Source organism: Balaenoptera acutorostrata, chromosome 8, assembly GCF_949987535.1.
Source record: "Balaenoptera acutorostrata chromosome 8, mBalAcu1.1, whole genome shotgun sequence".
Lineage (NCBI taxonomy): Eukaryota > Metazoa > Chordata > Mammalia > Artiodactyla > Balaenopteridae > Balaenoptera > Balaenoptera acutorostrata.
This window is the reverse complement of record NC_080071.1, coordinates 43,253,497-43,272,874: the sequence shown is the minus strand read 5'-3', so window position 1 is coordinate 43,272,874 and position 19,378 is coordinate 43,253,497. Positions and strand designations below refer to the sequence as shown.

The 19,378-nt window shown below is 39.7% G+C and overlaps 1 protein-coding gene across 2 annotated transcripts in view; it reads left to right on the top strand.

Annotated features, from left to right (window-relative positions):
- The first annotated feature begins 6,785 nt into the window (after positions 1–6,785).
- FRZB (frizzled related protein) overlaps positions 6,786–19,378 on the top strand; it is a 35,010-nt gene continuing 22,417 nt past the window's right edge. Inside the window, exons 1-3 of one of the 2 annotated variants that reach the window (XM_007190374.3) lie at positions 6,786–7,172; positions 7,925–8,697; positions 15,667–15,714. In XM_007190374.3, the coding sequence (XP_007190436.2) occupies positions 8,220–8,697; positions 15,667–15,714 (526 nt within the window). In that variant the 5' untranslated portion in view covers positions 6,786–7,172; positions 7,925–8,219. Of the gene's footprint in view, positions 7,173–7,583; positions 8,698–15,666; positions 15,715–19,378 lie in introns of those variants that run through there. The other variant, XM_057550656.1, reaches the window with a different exon arrangement.

The following is a 19,378-nucleotide window of genomic DNA, read 5'->3' as shown; positions in this document are numbered from 1 at the left end:
GAAATTATTTATTTACTCTGTGACTCAGCTTCCTCATTCCTAAGTGAGAATAATGTTACCATGTTATCAAGTTGTTGTGATGACTGAATGAATTAGATGTTTTTATGGTGCCTGGCACATAGTAAATCATAGTAAATGCTATATAAATATTTATTATTATTATATATAGTCCACAAACTTCAAAACATAACTTTTTGGTGCTGACTGAATTCCAACTCTTTCTGCTTCCAACTTAGTGAGTAAACGTATGAAAAAAGGAGCCAAAGTTGGAGTAAGGAAAAATGGATTTCTAAGGGACAGATTTCAGAAAGATAATAACAACAACAACAACAATAAAAACACAGAGGAAAAGGAAAACAACATCGGCATTTGCCTCCTCATGTTGCTACATTCTAAGAAATAATACCTTGTTTCTGTGAAATGTGATTAAATATATCTCAAGAAAGAGGCAAAATGTCTGCATTTACCTTTTGAGAGCTGCAATTAGAAAACTCTCTAACTACTAACTCAACTACTGAGTTACTAAAGTTGTTAGCACTGGGTGGTTCCCACGATTCTGGCCTGAGCTGCACTATAATGATCCAGTTTTTATGATGGAAGAATGGAGAGAAAGATTGAAAGAGTATTAGTCAGAGGTGGAGTTATTAACAGGTGATGGGAAGAGTAAGATAGCTGAGGGCCAACCTGAGGGTCAAGGGCCTCAATTAGAAAGGATCATGGAGGAAAATGGCACAGAGTAATTAATGGTCTTGGATTAGCAAGAAGTTCAGCAGGTCAGGATTCTCACACGGGGCAAATTAGTTGATCAGTGATATAAGGGTAATAAGCCTAGTCCCAGGAAAGATCCTGTTAGCACTAAGAGGATCCATGTTAAGATTTAGGATCTTTACACTGGGTAATTTATTTTGAAGTCTCTCACTTTTTTTTTTTTTTTTTTTTTTTAGTGTTTACAGTAATCATGTTGCTGATTGTGCTGTTATTTTTATTCTAAGAACGTTATATGTATGCTGTGGGATAAAGCAGATGAGTATTTATTTATTCATTTATTTGGCTGTGCTGTGTGGCATGCAGGATCCTAGTTCCCCAACCAGGGATTGAGCCCATGTCCCCTGCACTGGGAGCACAGGGTCTTAACCACTGGACTGCCAGGTAGGTCCCTGAAGTCTCTCACTTTGAATGTAGAAATCTTTCAATACCTACTTCTGATATTCTGATGAGCATTATTACTCTTCAAAACTGAAAAAAAATTTTTTAAATTCATTGCCTTTAGTAATTGATATAGTTGCCAAGTTGGCAGATTCATGTTCTCGTTATTTATATAACCATGGAAGAGACCGAATCATCTTCCAGGTTAAATATGGTATGTGCGACTCACATTTAACAAATCACAGATGACAGAAGACTAGCTGGGTTATCTTACCACGAATTGAACCCGCGCCCTTGGCAGTGAAAGCAAGGAGTCCTAACCACTGGACTGCCAGGGAATTCCCGGGTTATTGCTTCTTATTGATTTTTTTTTGCAGGATTTCTAATCTTGTGGGGATCATTTTAATGCCATTTTCTAATGTGGCCTTGATGGCCACCGTCAGTTGCTCAGTTGTTTACATCGTAACTCAGGTTGGGATGACCTGTGTGTTACTTGACTTCTCCTCTGGCACCATAAGAGGGGGAACTGAGGAGTAAATCAAGACTTCCACACATATGATAAGATGAAAGATGTAGCAAAACATGGAGGTCTATTCTAGAGTAAGATGATAGAAAGGGTATTCCAGAAATCATCTGCAGTTAAATCTTCTCAAAGGGAGATTAGAAAGAAATCCAGGATCATCTAGGTTTCAATTGACATTAGATACAGGAAGTGCCACAGGGCGAGGTTTCCTTGGATGTGTCCCATACCTTCTCTTCTGGATTCCCAAATCCTTTTAAGCTGTTTGGAAGGTTTGCAAGATTTTAAGGGATTGTGTAAACTGAATACCATTATGTTTAATTATCATATAAACTTTATATAGGCACTTGGTGTTTCCAAATGGATGAAAAACACACACCTTCAACAGAGAAGGATGGTGTAAATAGAAAGAATATTGAACCGGGAACCTTTAACTACCATTAACTGACTTCATGACTTTACATAAGTGATTTTAATTCTGAGTTTTCTCTTCAAATTAAGATATGGAAGGCTGGGAGGTGAGGGAGGGGGAACAGGTGGGTGGGCTATATTGCTGTGGTTCATGTCTTTACTAAGATACTATGGTTCCTTCTGGAACTTCTTTGAAGCTGGCTCTATTGTTCTTTTGTTGCAATGGGGGTGGAGTGGTGCTGTTTTCCTTTAGAAAAGTACATTAGGGTCAGAGAGCCAGCTGATTTTATTGTCATGCCTCAATGGGGCTCTGAGGATGACCTTTGAATAACTAACAGAGGCATCTAGTCCTCTCTTTTTTCCTACCCCTTTCAGAGTGTCATTTAGCTGTTAGACTGCTTTACTGAAATTTTGTTTCAAGTAAGAGAAGATAACCAGGAGACAAAAATCATGAAATCTTTATAGCATGTAAAGAGTTTACTAAAGGTAAATCAGAGCTTAATATCTAGTTCAAAACGGTGATACTCAAAGTGTCCCTGGACAGCAGTATCAGCGTCACTTGGGAACTCATTAGAAATGCAAATTCTCATGCCCTACCGCAGACCCATTACATTAGAAACTCTGGACGAGGCCCAGCAATCTGTGTTTTCAGAAACCCTGCAGGGGATTCTGCTACACATTACAGTTTGTCACTGCCCTAATGCTGTTGTAGCTAACAGGTGGGAAGCTTTTGTTGGATTGCTTGGAGACTGGAAACGTGAGATCTTCCTAAAGAGGAATTACTAGGTCTGCAGAATAGCTTGGGCAGGGGCCATGAAGCAGGAAGGTGTCCCTGTTTGGAGGGCAAAGCTTTGCATTCTATTCCTGGGTAGCAGAGCCAGAGGCTGACCGCCAGTGTGGCCGTGTTCAGAGACCCAGTCTCACAGAAAGCCCTGTTTCTCCCATTTCCCAGCTCCTTTCTGCCCAGGAAGAAGTGTGATTGTTGTAATTGTGAAAAGAGCATGGATTCAAGTCCCACTTCTGACAGGTCCTTAGCCAGCTGTGAGAGCTTTGGGAAATGACTTCATTTCTCTGAGCCTCAGTTTCTTCATCTTTGTAACCAATACCTCTGGCAAAGCGTGGTGCGGTTTATGTGCCTCACACATAGTAGGTATTGAATAAACACTAGTCCCCTTGCTCCCCGGGTACTTAGGGCTGATGCTCAGTTGGTGCAGAATGAGATTGGCTGCAGTCACTCTGACTGGTCAGTGTCTGAGCCGCCCTAGTTGTTAGTTACTTCACACGTCAGCCCCGCACATTTCCTTACAGGACAGATGTGGACAGTCTTACAAACCACAGCTGGGGTAAGTTTAAAGTGTATTTAACAGATGAAAATTATGTTAATGTTTAAATTATTGACAAAACAAGACATTGCAAAATTCTTTTTAATTGGTCAAACTTAAATTTCGGAAATATGGCTATTTCACAGTGATAACCTCTAGCAAGATCTTTTTTTGATGTCTCCACAGGAACACTTATCGGGTACTTAAATGGAATGGTACTTACCATGATGCCATGAGGCATTATAAGAAGACTGATTGGCCATGACTGGGTCTGGGTGTAGTTCCTAAGCAGCCGTCGAGCTCAGAATTGACCCACAGTCCCAACTAAGTTCAAGGGGGCTGCTAGGCTGCAGCTCTTGCAGAGCCAGGTGCCATGTGGTTACTCTGAAGTGCCTTCATCCCTGGAAGAAACTCACCGGATGAGCCTTGAGGAGCCCTTCAAAGTCCTGGAAACTGGTTTTCATAAAATGTTTTTCAGTAAGGTACTGGTACATCAATAAGTTGCATTTGCTGCCTTGATAACTTTCTCAAATATAAAATCCACTGCATAAAACTCTTTGATTTTCATCCTTAGTTCCAAAATGTGAGTTCTAAAAGATCACTATAGCTATGCCCATCAAAATATCATTTAAAAGCTCCAATTCTCCAGCCCCTTCTGTGTGGCCTACAGATTATCTACTTTGAAATTTCTTCACCAGATAGGGAGAAATGTCTAAAGCAATCAGCTGTCTTTCATGTAGCCAAGGTGCAGTTTTACAAAAAGATCAGTGTTCTGTCAGTTAAACGCTGGTTAAATAAAGTGGTGTAAAATAGAACATAAGAGAAACAAATTACCAATGACCTATTTCTTCTGGGGCACCCGGTTTCAGCCTTCCCTTAATTTTCTCTAGTGTGGGCCTGTTTGAAGGCCCGCAGTTTTGAGGGTACATCTCATCTACTAGTGGAAACTATGCCATATCTCATTTGTGTTTCCTTCATGATTGTATAGCATACTTTTCAAACTTGGCTATCATAATTTACTCAGTTTGTATTTTACTTCTCTTTAAGATATGTATATTTTAATGTTTAAAATATTGCATTCCAAGTTCCATCAGCCAACATTTCTCAAATGACTATTTCAAAAGAAATAGAAGATGAAGTCTCTTCTTTAAAAAAAAAAAAATCATACATGCTATTTAGGAAGGCACAGCCCACCCAGATGAAATAATGAAGAAATTTTTTTGAAGCAGTAAGTTGGCAAGTGCTAAAGAATAATTTGCAAAAATGAATGATGTCCAAGGGGAACTAAGTAGAAAAATGATCAGAACCAGGCAGGGTACTCAAAAAGGCTTCTGGTGGCCAATAGGCACATGAAAAGATGCTCAACATCATTAGTTATTAGAGAAACACTAATCAAAACTACAATGAGGTACCACCTCACACAGGTCAGAATAGCCATTATTAAAAGGTCTACAAATAACAAATGCTGGATAGGGTGTGGAGAAAAGGGAACCGTCCTACACTATTGGTGGAATGTAAACTGGTGCAGCCACTAGGAAAACAGTATGGAGGTTACTTAAAAAACTAAAATTAGAGTTACCATATGATCCAGCAATCCCACTCCTGGTCATATATATATCTGGAAAAAAACCTATAATTTGAAAAGATACACAAACCCCTATGTTTATAGCAGCACTATTTACAATAGCCAAGACATGGAAGCAACCTAAATGTTCATCAACAGATGAGTGAATAAAGAAGATGTGGTACATATATACAATGGAATACTACTCAGCCATACAAAAGAATGAAATAATGCCATTTGCAGCAACATGGATAGACCTAGATATTATCATACTAAGTGAAGTAAGTCAGAAAGAGAAGGACAAATACCATATGATATCACTTATATGTGGAATCTAAAATATGACCCAAATGAACTTATTTACAAAACAGAAACAGACTCACAGACATAGTGAACAGACTTGTTGCCAAGAGGAGGGGGCTTGTGGGAGGTATGGACTGGGAGTTTGGGATTAGCAGATGCAAACTATTATATATAGCATGGATAAATAACAAGGTCCTACTGTATAGCACTGGGAACTATATTCAATATCCTGTAATAAATCATAATGGAAAAGAATATGAAAAATAATATATATATATATATATGACGGTATCACTTTGCTGTATACCAGAAACTAACACAACATTGTAAATCAACTATAGTTCAATAAAGAAATAAATTAAAAAAACCCCAAAACCCAAAAAGGCTTCTGGGAGGCAGTGAAATTTATTTTGGGTTTTGATAAAGAGAAATTTGGATTAGAGAAAAGTTGTGAGGGTACATGTTAGACAAAGGGGATATTTGACTTATGTGCAGGGGAAGGCAAACACACTTTATTTCAGATAATTGTAGAACCATTAAAACAACTGGCTCATTTTTTTCCCCTCATGCTGTTAAGATTTAAGATGAACAGGAAAATATATTTATCAAACAATCTATTATATCTACTCCTCACTTCTTCCTTCTAGTTTATTGAAAATTCCACCTACATTTTCTTTACAGAGCCCCCCAAAGGCTCTATTATTAACTGTTTTTATATTTGTTTTTTCCCCTAAATTTTACTTGCTAAATCATTTTTCATCTAATTCATTTATACAATTTTTGGCTTTCTTTTGTTAAATAACACTAAATAATTGTAGACCAGGCAAAGTTGGTATACTCACTTAAATGACTCCCTATCTGCCATCTGTTGTTTTTTCTTTTCTCCTAAGTGGAAGAAACTTCCTTCTGAAATAATTTACTGCAGTCCCAAATGGCTGTTTATGGTCATTTTAGAGATAAAATTCCATAAACTCAGGTTAGCACTGACATTTTATAAGTGCTGTCGAGTCAATGCTGGGGAATGGAAACCAGCTTACTTGGTGCTCTAAAGTGGAAGCATCTTTTGTCTGCTTATTATTGACTGTGAGAAATGGCTGGATTAAAGCAGCGAAATGTTTCAGTGATGCAGAGCAAAGGTGACTTCCTGTTTTGTTTTAGGGTTTGTTTCCTTCTCTTCTCAATGAAGGCTGTGTTTTCTGACATTCTGCAATCCTTTTGCTCAGCGATTTCCCATTGAAAGGGCAGGGTAGGAGTGCCTCTGCAGGTCATTCATTTACAATTTGCCCTGAAAAGGGAGGAAGGGGGAGAGGGAGGAAAAGAGGCGGCTCATTAGTGGAAGGAGCAGACCAGGAGGGGATCTGTTTTCCATTTTCTTTTCTAGATTGAGCTCATTTGGATGAAAAGGGTTTTATTGTTGTCATTATCATCATTATCATTACCAGTGTGGTGTAATTGTCCTATACATCTCTCCAGTGTTAGGTGAAATTATTGGTGAGAAGAGTTAATAAATGCCATTTTATTTTAGTGAGTAAAATCGGGGGAAAAAAATGCCCAAGTACTTTAAAGCAGTTTTCAATTTGAAACTTAAAAAGCAAAACTCAAAAGTTTTAATTCTGCAGGGCAAAGGAAAAACAAAATAACAACAACAACAACAACAAAAAACCCACCCGTATCTTGCTTCTGGTGGCCTATTTGTAATTATATAGCGTTTCTTCTCCTTTTATGAAAGGCGATTTCCCTCCACCTAGTTATTCAAAATGCAGACCTCTGTAGTCGGGAGCTCTGGGTTGATAAGGCTCCAACACCGCTGCAGGGGTCCCTGCTTCCTGCGACTTGGACATTGAGTGACGTTGCTTAAGTCTTTCCCCCTCAGGTCTGACTTTCTGCAGAGCCGGTGATCACAGAGGTGAGGCTATAATTTGCTTAAAGGAAATATCTCCAGGGAGCGTGGGGCTCGGGTGGGTTCCCAAGTGGGGAACTGGGGGCGCTCCTTCGTGGGGATTTGGGGTGGGCTCTTCAGTGAGAGGCCGGGGGCTCTCCTTTGGAACCGGGGGTTGGGGGGGCTGAGGGGGTGCTCCCCCGTGTGTGGGTGGGGAAGAGGTGGTCGTCTCAAGTCCGATCTGTCTTGGGTTCTCGCATCCTCACTGCTTCTCCAGGCTTCCTTTTCCTCCGCCTCCAACCCACAGACCTCTCTCCGGACCCCTCACTCCCTTCCCGGGAAGGGGAGCGAGCGCTGGAGGGCTGGGACTGCACCGGGGCGGAGCTGCCTGTCGGGTCGGTAGGTAGGAAAGCGAAGAGCAGAGGGTCGCAGCCATAGACCTCCCGTCGAGGCTCCTCCTGCTGGTCCCCTCCTGCCTGTGGCTGGCTGGCCGCAGCTCACACCAAAAATTGGATCTTCTGCTCAGCCTGCAAGACTTGCAAACTCTTCCTGCACCCTCCTCCCGCATTAGGAGTCTTTGCCCTCTGGTTGCCCGCTTCCCCAACCCCCCTCCGGTCCTCCTCCTCACTTGGGAGAATTTCATGCTTCTTTTAGCACCTTTTTGTAATCCAGGGGAGGTGACACCCCAGAACTCCAACTACCTCAGCTGAATTCTACTTTTGTTTTCATTTCTCCCTCGCTTCCTCTTGTTTTCCTCTCATCTGATTTCATCTGCGAAGTCCGATGCTTCTGCCAGAGGGAGCGAGGAATAAATAGATGCTGCGGCCCCAGAAGGCTTAGACGTCGGGAAAGAGCAGCCAGAGCTGCAGGAGCGGCAGGGGCGGCGGCGGCTGGAGCTCGGCGAAGCTCGTGGTACCCCATTGGGGGAATTTGATCCAAGGAAGCTGTGAGATTGCCGGGGGAGGAGAAGCTCCCAGATCATTGTGTCCACTTCCAGGGGGGGAGGAGGAGACGGCGGAGCCGGCCTCTTGGCGTCCTCGGCACTGCTGCACCCTGCCCCGTCCCGCCGGGATCATGGTCTGCGGTAGCCCGGGAGGGATGCTGCTGCTGCGGGCCGGGCTGCTCGCCCTGGCTGCGCTCTGCCTGCTCCGCGTGCCCGGAGCTCGGGCGGCAGCCTGTGAGCCCGTCCGCATCCCGCTGTGCAAGTCCCTGCCCTGGAACATGACCAAGATGCCCAACCACCTGCACCACAGCACCCAGGCCAACGCCATCCTGGCCATCGAGCAGTTCGAAGGTCTGCTGGGCACCCACTGCAGCCCGGATCTGCTCTTCTTCCTCTGCGCCATGTACGCGCCCATCTGCACCATTGACTTCCAGCACGAGCCCATCAAGCCCTGCAAGTCTGTGTGCGAGCGGGCCCGGCAGGGCTGCGAGCCCATCCTCATCAAGTACCGCCACTCGTGGCCGGAAAGCCTGGCCTGTGAGGAGCTGCCGGTTTATGACCGCGGCGTGTGCATCTCTCCCGAGGCCATCGTCACTGCAGACGGAGCCGGTGAGTCCTGACACTGCACAACCTGCGCCCCCCCCAACCCCCGGCCCAAGCGTGTCCTCCAGCCGCTCACTTCCTGGAGTCCTTGTTACTCGCCTTTACTCTCTGATTTCTGTCTCTTCTCTGTGGATCACTTCTCTTAATGTCTCTCTCAATTACTGCTCTATCGAGCACCATGCCTTTTTCTCTCTCACCTCATCACCCTTCCAAACGGATGCACTCTATTCCAATAGGCGATCTGTCTTTCTAAAACACTCAGTTCCTTCCACTCCCATTACACTTCTACTCAACACTGCCCCTTCACTTCTTCTTTCCATGTCCAAGTAACCACATCTCCTAGAGTGATGCTTTTTTCTTACTTTCTTAATTTGTTTAGAATCACTTAACTTTCTTGCCTGATTCTCTTGCATTCTCAGTCATCAGTTTTCTATATTCCTCGTGTTTAGCTACTTGTCAAGATTGTATGGTGAAAACAGAGAGCTGAAGAACTGTTTTCTTCTAATCGTTAAAAATGCCAAGATAATTCCAGTAACCTTACTCCAACCCACAGATGTTAGTGGTATGTGTTTGCTCAACATCCAGTTTGAGCAATTACCTTCACCTTAAATTTCCCCTTCCTTTCAATGAGATAAATTGTTCTTCCATTCCAGACTGACATAGCTGGGAAACATTGCCATGCACTGCTAATTAGCTCCTGAGACTTCCTGCAGCCACAGAGCTGGCGGAGTGAAATTGCTGGGCTCCTTTCACATTCCCACATGCCTTCAAGTCATTTTGTAAATGACATATGGATGAAAGGAGTTATATTTAAGGCGTGTTATCATCATACACTCATGTAATGTTATTTTTAATCTCACCCCTTATCCCACTCTTAAGCTCTGCAAATAATTTGTCTTCGATACTTTATTTTATGCTCTTTCTCTGTGTGCATCAAGCACCGGTTCATTTCAATCTTTCCCTACTGTAAAACTTTATTGCAGTTCTACAGTAAATGGAATCGATCACAAGTTGTTTTCTCACTAGTGTTTGGTCTAATTAGGGCAGTCATAACTCTTAAGACCCCAGCTAAACCTAGTTCATTATGGTCCATTTAATTCTAACTCAAAATCATTCCTCCCAACTACCCAAAACTCGAAAATTTCACCCTTCATATACTTTAAATATAAACCCAATCTTTTATGATTGGTCCTCTTTCACACCCTCCCCAGATCAACTCTGCCCTTAGATGTGATGTCTTTATACCTCCTTCTCTGTTCATTTTTCGGGCATCAACTTTTTCTTCTGCCTCTCAACTTGCTCAGCCTAAGCTCATGTCCTTAGTCCATTTCTAGGTAAAATAGTTCTTGGTGGTCCGGGAATTGATTTGGAAAAATTGCTTTCTGTGCACATTGCATTGACCCACTTAACATACAGTGAGTGGGGAGGGGAAAAGTACTTGTACAAATAGCTGCAAAACCAAACTGAACAGAAAGATTTCAAGAGCTTTTTGATGGTTACCTCAGTTTATCACCTTTGACTACCCCTATTGTCGTCTTGATTTTAATGACGAACCAACGACTGGTTGTTTAAAATAATCAAAAAGAAATGTATTTCTTATTAATCTTTGGTCTAAAAGAGCACTCTTGAGCTTTTGTACTCATTAACCTTAAAGGCTGTGCAGACACTGGGAGAGCTCAGTTGCTGCCCTGGCCTGCCAGGCACTTAGATTAGTTAAATGCTGGTGCTCTTCTCAGGCCAAGGGCTAGGAACGAGGTGGCCACGGTTCACACTGAAATACATTCCTCTTCTTGCTCTGAAACCTCTCTTAAGAGATGCACCTCAAATGAGAGAGGTTTGGCAAGGTTAATGGCTCTCAAAAGCCATGGTCAATATGAATGGAAAGCAGTTTCCTTAAGTGTCCCTTAAGTTACCTATCATCGTGGACCAAATGTAGAACAATTGCCTCATTGAAGCCCTCAAATAGGACATGCATGTAAACAATTTGTCAGTCCATGGAACCTGATTGCTAAGCTGCTTTAAAATGCCATAATGTGCTTTGCTGACAGCATCCTTGCTAGAAAAAGAAGTAGGGGTAGGTGGCAGTTGGAACTGTATTTTAGTGATGGTCTCCCTTCCCCTTCCCTTTACCATAACCCTCAGTGTGAATCAGAGACTGTGGTGGCAGGAGGGAGCTGAAGGGGAGGCAGGGAAGGGGAATGGAATGGTGGATTCCAAGGCCAGCTTGCTGAAAATTACATTCCCTATCCTGGGTCAAACTGTCAGGCACCTGGAATTACTTAGGAACTACCACATGTGGCCAGTTTAATTTACGATGCAATATGCTCCTTGGTTCAGTGGGATATGCTAGTTCACAAAGCAGGGTTGTTTTTTTTTTTCCTTCCTCTAGGTATAAACAGAGTTCCTATGTCTTATGCCTAGAATCTAGCAGAAGATAAAAATGAGGTCTCCCTGAACAAAATGGAACCACCTTTTACGTTCCTTCAATGTCAAGAGGATTTTCAAATCCTACCATTCACACAGATCTGTTCCCTTGTAGTACATTATGACTCCACCAACAAGTTTAAGGACATTTTACAAAGCAAAATCTTATTGAAATGAGATATTGCTTCAAACTACTTTTTGTTTTGAAATATTAGGGGCAAACATATTTTTATAAAGAAAAGATCATATCTTCCTGATTATTACCAAGAAATTCACATGAAATTTATTCTTTTTCCACATTTTATATTTACTAGAGAGTTGAGACTGCATGTACACCTGCTTTATCTGAGAATTCAGTTCAATTTAGTCATTCAGCCAGTTAATTAAGACATTAGTCAAATCTTTAATATCGTATAGTGAGTAAAGGGTATGTGCTTGGAATGGGGCAGACTAGGTAGGTATTGAATCTTGACTCTGGCCTCATACCAACTGTTACTATAGGGAAATGATATAACTACTCCAATTCAAAGTTTTCTAATCTGTAACATGGGGACATACTGCCTACACCCCATGGACGTCTGGTACATAGTAAGTCCTCAACAAATTGCTGCTGTTGCTATTGCTATTTTACCATTATTATCATTGTTATTCAAATTGATTTTTTGTTTGTTTTTTTGGACAAACATGGTCTGTTGGTAAATGTAGATACGGCCTAGAACTTTTATCAGTTCAACTCTGGGAAACAAGCTTCACACTGAGAACAAACTGGGAAAGCGGATCTTATTTCTCCTGAATATAAACTTAGTATTTCATTGTACACAAATGGACCTGGACCTCAGGCTCAAGAACAAATCCCTTTGGGAGCAATAGGTATAAAGAATGAGTCTGATGGATGTCTGTTAGTTACAAATAGTTTATCTGAGAAATGTAGATGTTGAGTGTTTAAGAAAATTTATGGTCTGATAGTTAACTGGTGTTTATACAGCCTCCTGGTTTGCCATGCCAAGGGCTTTATAATCGCTCCTCAGTCATTGCTGCTTTTTGTTGTCACCCCAGCTCTTGCCCAGCACATTTCTCCCAGCCCTCTCTCGCCTGGCAGAGCTGTGCCAACTTTCACATGCATGCACTGCTGTTTAATCATTTCTCCACTTTCTGGGGAACAGGCAGCCTTTTCTTTAGCCCTGTTCTACAAATATTTGAGGGGCCAAATACCAAGAAGGGAGAATTATTTAGTGTGATATGAGGAGGAAAATGGAATGGAAAGGAGAAATGGACATTTTAGATTAAGACTAGAGAGAAAACATGATTCTAAAGCTTCTTCATAATGTAAAATATTGAAAGGCACTCTGGATGGGGTAGGGAAGAGTATTTTAGAATTCGGTGATATTAAATTCTATTTATAGCTAACACAATTATTAGTGGTAATGGAATCTCATGTAGTTTCCAAACTGTATTTCAGTAACTCACTTTTATCTTATTCCCACAAAATTCTAAATAGTTGTTTGCTATAAATAGCAAAAATGACTAAGTTATATTTGTCCTTTCTCCTCCTACTAGGTGTATCAAAAGAGGAGACCAAGAACCACCATATAGAGTTTTAAATGATGAAGAATTGGTTATATATCCTCAGTTTAAAGAACACCAGTTTAAAAGTTACGGGCCCTTAGTTGGAATCCCAGATTTGCCATTAATGTTGTACCTTGAGCAAGTCATCTGACCTTAACATTGGGATTGTGAAGAACAAAAAGAAATATTCATGTGAAGTGAATGATAAATGGTAAATCAACATTAATGTGATTGGGAAGAGGAACAGGAATCATTAGCGGCCACAGAATAAGAACTAACAACACTTAGTGTGTTCCAGGTGCTGTTCTAAGTGGGCAATGCATATTAATTTATTTAATTCTCATAATAACTGCACAGTAGGTATAATACTATTACTCTTATCTGCAGAAAGGGAAGCTGAAGCATCTAGAGAAGTTAAGTGCACCAAGTCCATAAAGCTATTAATAGAAAGAAGATTCAAACCAGGACCTGTTCTAAGCTATACGTCCTCTCTTATGAAGAAATAGGTGATACTAACTGTACAGAGAATCTGTGTCTTTCGACCATCAGATTTCAGTTAAAGGAACAAGTTTTCTTCATTGCATTTCAAAAGCCCATTTATATATGGCCTAAGAGAATAGAAGACAGTCCTGGACAATGGATTCCAAGAGATAAGAGATAAGTACTTCTCTGAACTTCTGAGACAGCAGGAGACATACATTGCAGACTCTCCTGTCTAACACTGAGCCCCTCAGTCTCTGCAGGCCCCAGAGTGAACTCATCATCTCCTTACCTTCATACGCCTATTCTCTTCTAGTATTTTCTATATTGTTAAGAGACACCACCACACCCATACTCCAGGCCTGGGAGTCAGCTTTGCTTCCACCCTTTTCTTTATCCCCCACATTCAGTAGGTATCAAGTGCTATGAGATCTACTCTGAATCCAGTTCGCTCCCCTTCTTCCCTAATGGTACTTTCTTTGTTTTGGCCTCACCATTTCTTCCATGGATTATGGAGCTAGAATGATAATTGGCTTGCTGACCTCCAGTATGATGCCTCCCTATTCCAACATGGTGATCTTTCTGAAATACAAATCTGTTGTTTAAAATCCTTTGATATCTGCCTCTAGTCTTCATGATCTCATGCCTTCTTACCTCTCTAGTTTCCTTTCTCTCTGCTTACACCACTCTATTAGCCCCACTGGAAGACTTGCAGGTCCTTTGATGAGTCCTGTGGTTTCTCACCCCAGACCTTTGCATGTGCTATTCTCTATTTGGAAAACCCTCCTTTCCTTCTCCAGCTCTTATTTAGAACTCTTCTCCTGGAAACCTCTATGACCCCTACCTGAAATCCTTGGGGCATTAAAACCTACTAATAATACCCACTATTTTAATTTAGGATAATTTTGTTAGAATTCCTAAGTTTACCCTTCTGAAAACATTTTTTTGCATTATTTATGACCAGAAAACTTTGGTTTTCTCTCTTATAATTCTAACAACTGATGTCTTAGCACTTTAAAAAGTGTAGAAACATTTTCCTATGAATAAGAGTAAAAGAAGAAAACCAATCTCCCAGGTTCAGCTGCTTCAAAGGGGTTTTCTTTTTCCAAGAGAAGAATTTTATTTTTCAGTTTTATTTCAATCTTTTGACATTAAACAATTATTTTAAATGTGGATCAATATTTTTTTTAATTTATGGAGAGATCATCTTTGTATAAATCATATGCATATTATCACATGATGATTAGACTTATTCAAGAGTAGAATTCATAGAATCTGACCTGAGTGGAACCAAACATTTTAGGATCAAGTATTTGTTGCCTAATTATCTATATTTTTATTTGATGACTGCCATCTTTCCTAGGATATAGCTTTTTTTCTTATTTTTTATTAATTTTTTTGGCCACACCTCAGGCTTGCGGGATCTAAGTTCCCCAACCAGGGATTGAACCCTGGCCACAGCAGTGAAAGCCCAGAATCCTAACCGCTAGGCCACCAGGAAACTCCCTAGGATATAACTTTTAAAATACCAGCTAATGATTACTAAGCCTGGGAAAGTAATTCATTAGTTATAATTTTGGGTATTATTGTTCTAAAATGGTATTACCCCTCCTTGTTTAGTTTATTCATAATATGACCTGTGAAGAAAAAGGACAGAGGAAGAACATTATTTTCTATTAGGATAAACAGAGGCATTAAACTCACTTAACATAAAGTGTTAATACAAATGTAAAATGCTCGTGTAAGTGTACTGAGTTGAAGTGTCAGTAAGAACATATAATTAGGTACAGCATAGTGCTTTGCTGGGGCACTCAGTGTTATTCATTAGAGGCTGATTTCTAAACTAGAACAAAGAAGAATTTTACATAATTACCATTTTCATTACCATTTATCATTTTATCATTTTCCGGGATTTGGGGATCATGAAAAGAGTCGATGGCACTTTCCAATTATTACTGTGTCTGTTAATTGCACTGGCTTGAGTAGTCTCTGGATGGTAGGCTTCCTTTCTGCTAACGAACTGTTTAGTCTGCAGTTAACCCAAAGCACAAGAATGCTTTCTGCATGCTTTCCTTAAGCACTAAGAATTAAAATGTATGCCAGTGAAGTGTGATACATCTATTTATCGAAGAGGTGTATTTAGTTCTTTTAGCCATCAAGAAATGTGTTGGGTGAATACCTAATATATTCATGGGCTTTAAAGTTACAGGAAGTTTTTGTGAAACTCAGAAACTTTTTTTATTACATACTGAAATAGTATGCACAGTTGATGAAGATTCAAAAGAGTATATCAACTTTCAATCACATGAAAGAATACATCGTGTCCTTATTTGACCCACAAATGATAGTGTGTCAACCTCACAACACTAACAAGAATCAATTTCCTTGAGACACCTGGGTTCTTACCCAAATCAACTTGTGACTGAATTAGATTTTAATACGGGAATTCTTGAAATAATAATGAATATGTTATGATTCTTACTTTATTCTATCACCTCCTTTCAGATTTTCCTATGGATTCTAGTAATGGAAACTGTAGAGGGGCAAGCAGTGGTGAGTATATCACTATCTTCCTGGTTTTCTTTTGTGGTCAGATTAGTCTTGATGTTACCTAGATATTCACATCTTATTTGGGGAAGTTTGTGTCTTATATTTTCAAAGTAAACTTATAAAAATATTTATTTGTATTAATTTTAGTTTTTAAATTAACATGGTAAAATTTGATCTTTTGTTTTTGTGTATAGGTCTATGAATTTTAATGCATGTTTAGATTTGTGTAACTACCACCACAGTCAGTATACGTAACAGTTCCATAACCTCAAAACAAACAAACAAGAAAACCCCAGTTCCCTTGAGCTTCTCCCACCCTTAACCACTGGCAATCCCTGATCTGTTCTTCATTGCTATACTTTTGTCTTTTTGAGATTGCCATATGTGGGATAATAAGAGTATGTAACCTTTGGACATTGGCTTCTCTCACACACAAAATGCCTTTGAGATTCATCTAAGTTTTTGCATGTATCAATAGTCCATTCCATTTTGCTGCTGAATATTTTATTACTTGGATGTATTACCATTTGTTTATCCATTTATGTCTTGAAGGATATTTGGGGTGTTTCCACTTTTTGGCTATCATAGACAGAGCTATTATAAACATTTGTGTATAGGTTTTTGTGTAAATGTAAGCTTTCATTTCTCTAGGGTAAATATCTAGGAATATGATTACTGGGCTAAATGATAAAGGTATGTTTAACTTCATAAAAAACTGCCAAACTGTTTCCAAAATGACTGTTCAATTTTGCACTAGCAATACTTAAGAGTTCTAGGTGCTCTGCATCTAAGAATGGCTTTAGTTGCATCCTGCAAATTTTGATAGGTTTTATTTTGATTTTTCTTCAGTTCAGAATGTTTTATAATTTCCCTTGAGATTACCTCTGTGACTCATGCCTTACTTAGGATTGTGTTGTTAAATCTGGTGCTGTTTGGAGGTTTTTCTGTTCTTCTTATGCTATTAATTTTTTATTCTAATTCCATTATGGTGAAAGAATATAATTTGTATGATTTTAATCTTTTAAATTTGTTAAGATTTATTACATGACCCAGGATATGATCTATCCTGGTGAATGTTTCATGTGTACTTTGGAAATATATATTCTGGTGTTACTGGATGGAATGTTCTTTAAATGTCAATTAGATTTATTGATTGATACTTTTTTTTACTTCTTTTATATTCTTGCTGGTTTTCTATCTACTACATCTATCAATCACTGTGAGAGAAATGTTTAAGTCTCCAAATATCGTGGATTTTTCTGTTTCTTTTTTCAGTTCTGTCAGTTTTGTTCCATGAAGTCAAAGGTGATATTATTTGGTGTGTACACATTTAATATTTTTATGTCTTATTGGTGAATTGACCCTTTTCATGATGTAATGTTCCTCTTTATCTCTGGTAATTTTCTTTTCTCTAAAGTCTATTTTGTTTTATGTTAATGTAGCTCCTCCAGTTTTCTTTTGATTAGTGTTTGCAAGGTGTATCTTTTTCTATCCTTTTACTTTTAACTTACCTACATCATTATGTTTTAAATAAATTTCTTCTAGACATCATATAGTTGGTTTTTTTGTTGGTGTTGGTTTTCTATCCATTCTGTCAACCTTTGTCTTTTGATTAGTATATTTAGATCATTTACATCTGTTGTAATTATTAATATCTTTGTATTTAGAGCCACTATTTTATTTGTTTTATGTTTGTTCCCTCTCTTTTTCATTCCTGTTTCCAATTTCCTAGCTTTCTCTTGGGTTATTTGAATGAATCTCTCTCTCATTCTCTCTCTCTCTCTGTTTCATGTGCATGTGTGTGTACACACACACACAGACACACCCATGTATGTGTCTGTGTGATATATATATATCTATCTTTCCATGAGACAATGTAGTATTTTCTCTTTGAACCATTCATGTTTCTTTCAAACATTAAATATGTTTTAAACAGCTCAAGAGGAGAAAAATAGCCTACTGTATTTCTACAGATGTTTATAATTTCTATTGTTCTTCCTTCTTCCCTGATGTTCTAGTATCATTTCCCTTGTGTCTGAAGAACTTCCTTTATGCTTCTTTTAGAGCAGTTCTGGTGGCAGCAGATTCTATCAGTTTTCCTTCATCTAAAAATTCATCTCATATTCATTCCTGAAGGATATTTTCATTGGATATAGAATTCTGGGTTGGCAGTTCATTCAGTCCTTAAGAAATGCTATTTCATTTACTTCTGTCCTCATTGTTTCTCATGGGACATTGGTTGTCATTCAGATCGTTGTTCTCCTGTAAGTAATGCATCAGATTTCTCTGGTTGCTTTCAATAATGTTTTCTTTGTTTTTACTTTTTAGCAGTTTGATTACAGTATGTCTGGACATTGATTTCTTTGGGTTTATCCTGTTTAGGGTTAATTGAGTTTCTTGTATCTATAAGTTTATACCTTTTCTCAGATTTGGGAAGCTTTCAGCAATTATTTCTTCAAAAAATATTTTATACCACATTCTCTTCTACTTGAGAGTTGATGATGATATGAATTTTAGACCTTTTGATATTTCCCACAGGTCCCAGAGGCTCTGTTCATTCCCTCCCAGCCTTCCTCTGTTCTTTACGTTGGATAATTTCTATCGGCCTGTCTTCAAGTTTACTGACTCCTGCCTTAGTCCTCTCCATTCTGCTGTTGAGCCCATCCACTGAACTCTTAAATTTCCATTATTGTAATTTTCAAAATTAAGATTTCCTCTTGGTTTTTTATTATATCCTGAATTTCATTGTTGAGAATTTCTATCTTTCCCTTCATTTCAAGGGTGTTCACCATGACTTTCTGGGGAATTTTTATAAAACTGCCTTAAAATCATGGTTGGATAATTTCAACATTTGTGTCATCTGATTGTTTTTTCCCATACAGATTGAGATTTTCCTGGTTCTCATGGGTGGAGTAATTTTTTATTAGATTCTGGACATTTTGCATATTATGTTCTAAGACTCTGGGTCTTTAAAATCATATGGAGAATGGTGATATTTTTGCTCTAGCAGCAGTCTACCTAACTGGGTTAGGCTGCAAATTCTGACTAGTCTTCTGTGGGTTGTGATTTCAATATCAGTTCCACGTCCAAAGGCATTTGCGGTGCCTTTCAGATCTATCCCATGTGTACACTACTCAGTGGCCAGTGTGAGATCAAGGCTGTGATTTATACCATAGTCGAGTTTTCAAAGTCTATAGTATACTGTTTAGTGTCAGATTCACACATACCCAGGGGTGAGCCCAGCAGTTCATAAATATTTTTATGGGATCATTTCCCAAGCTCCTCCCTCTCTGTGATTGCCTTAGTACTTTTCTGTTCCTTGGGGGCTCCCCCTTTTTGTCCTTTGGCCAGAAAGCTGGAGCTTTATTTATCCCACTCTGTGATATACTTCCTGTGACTTCTTCTGTATCAGGGGCCAAGTGGTGGAGGACAAAGCAATGGGGGTTTGTCCCAGTCTCTTGACACCACATGTCATCCAATCAGAAAGGAAGGTTCCCCTCCATCGGCATTTTAGGCTTCCAGGGACCTCCCTTGCAGCAGCTGTTGCTGCCATCACTGTCCCAGGATTCCTTCAGAGATGGGGATAGAAGAGAATGGAGTGTTAGGAGACCCTTTCTGACTTCCTGAGTCAGAACCAGGGGGCTTTTCCTGGAGGACTCTCTGCATG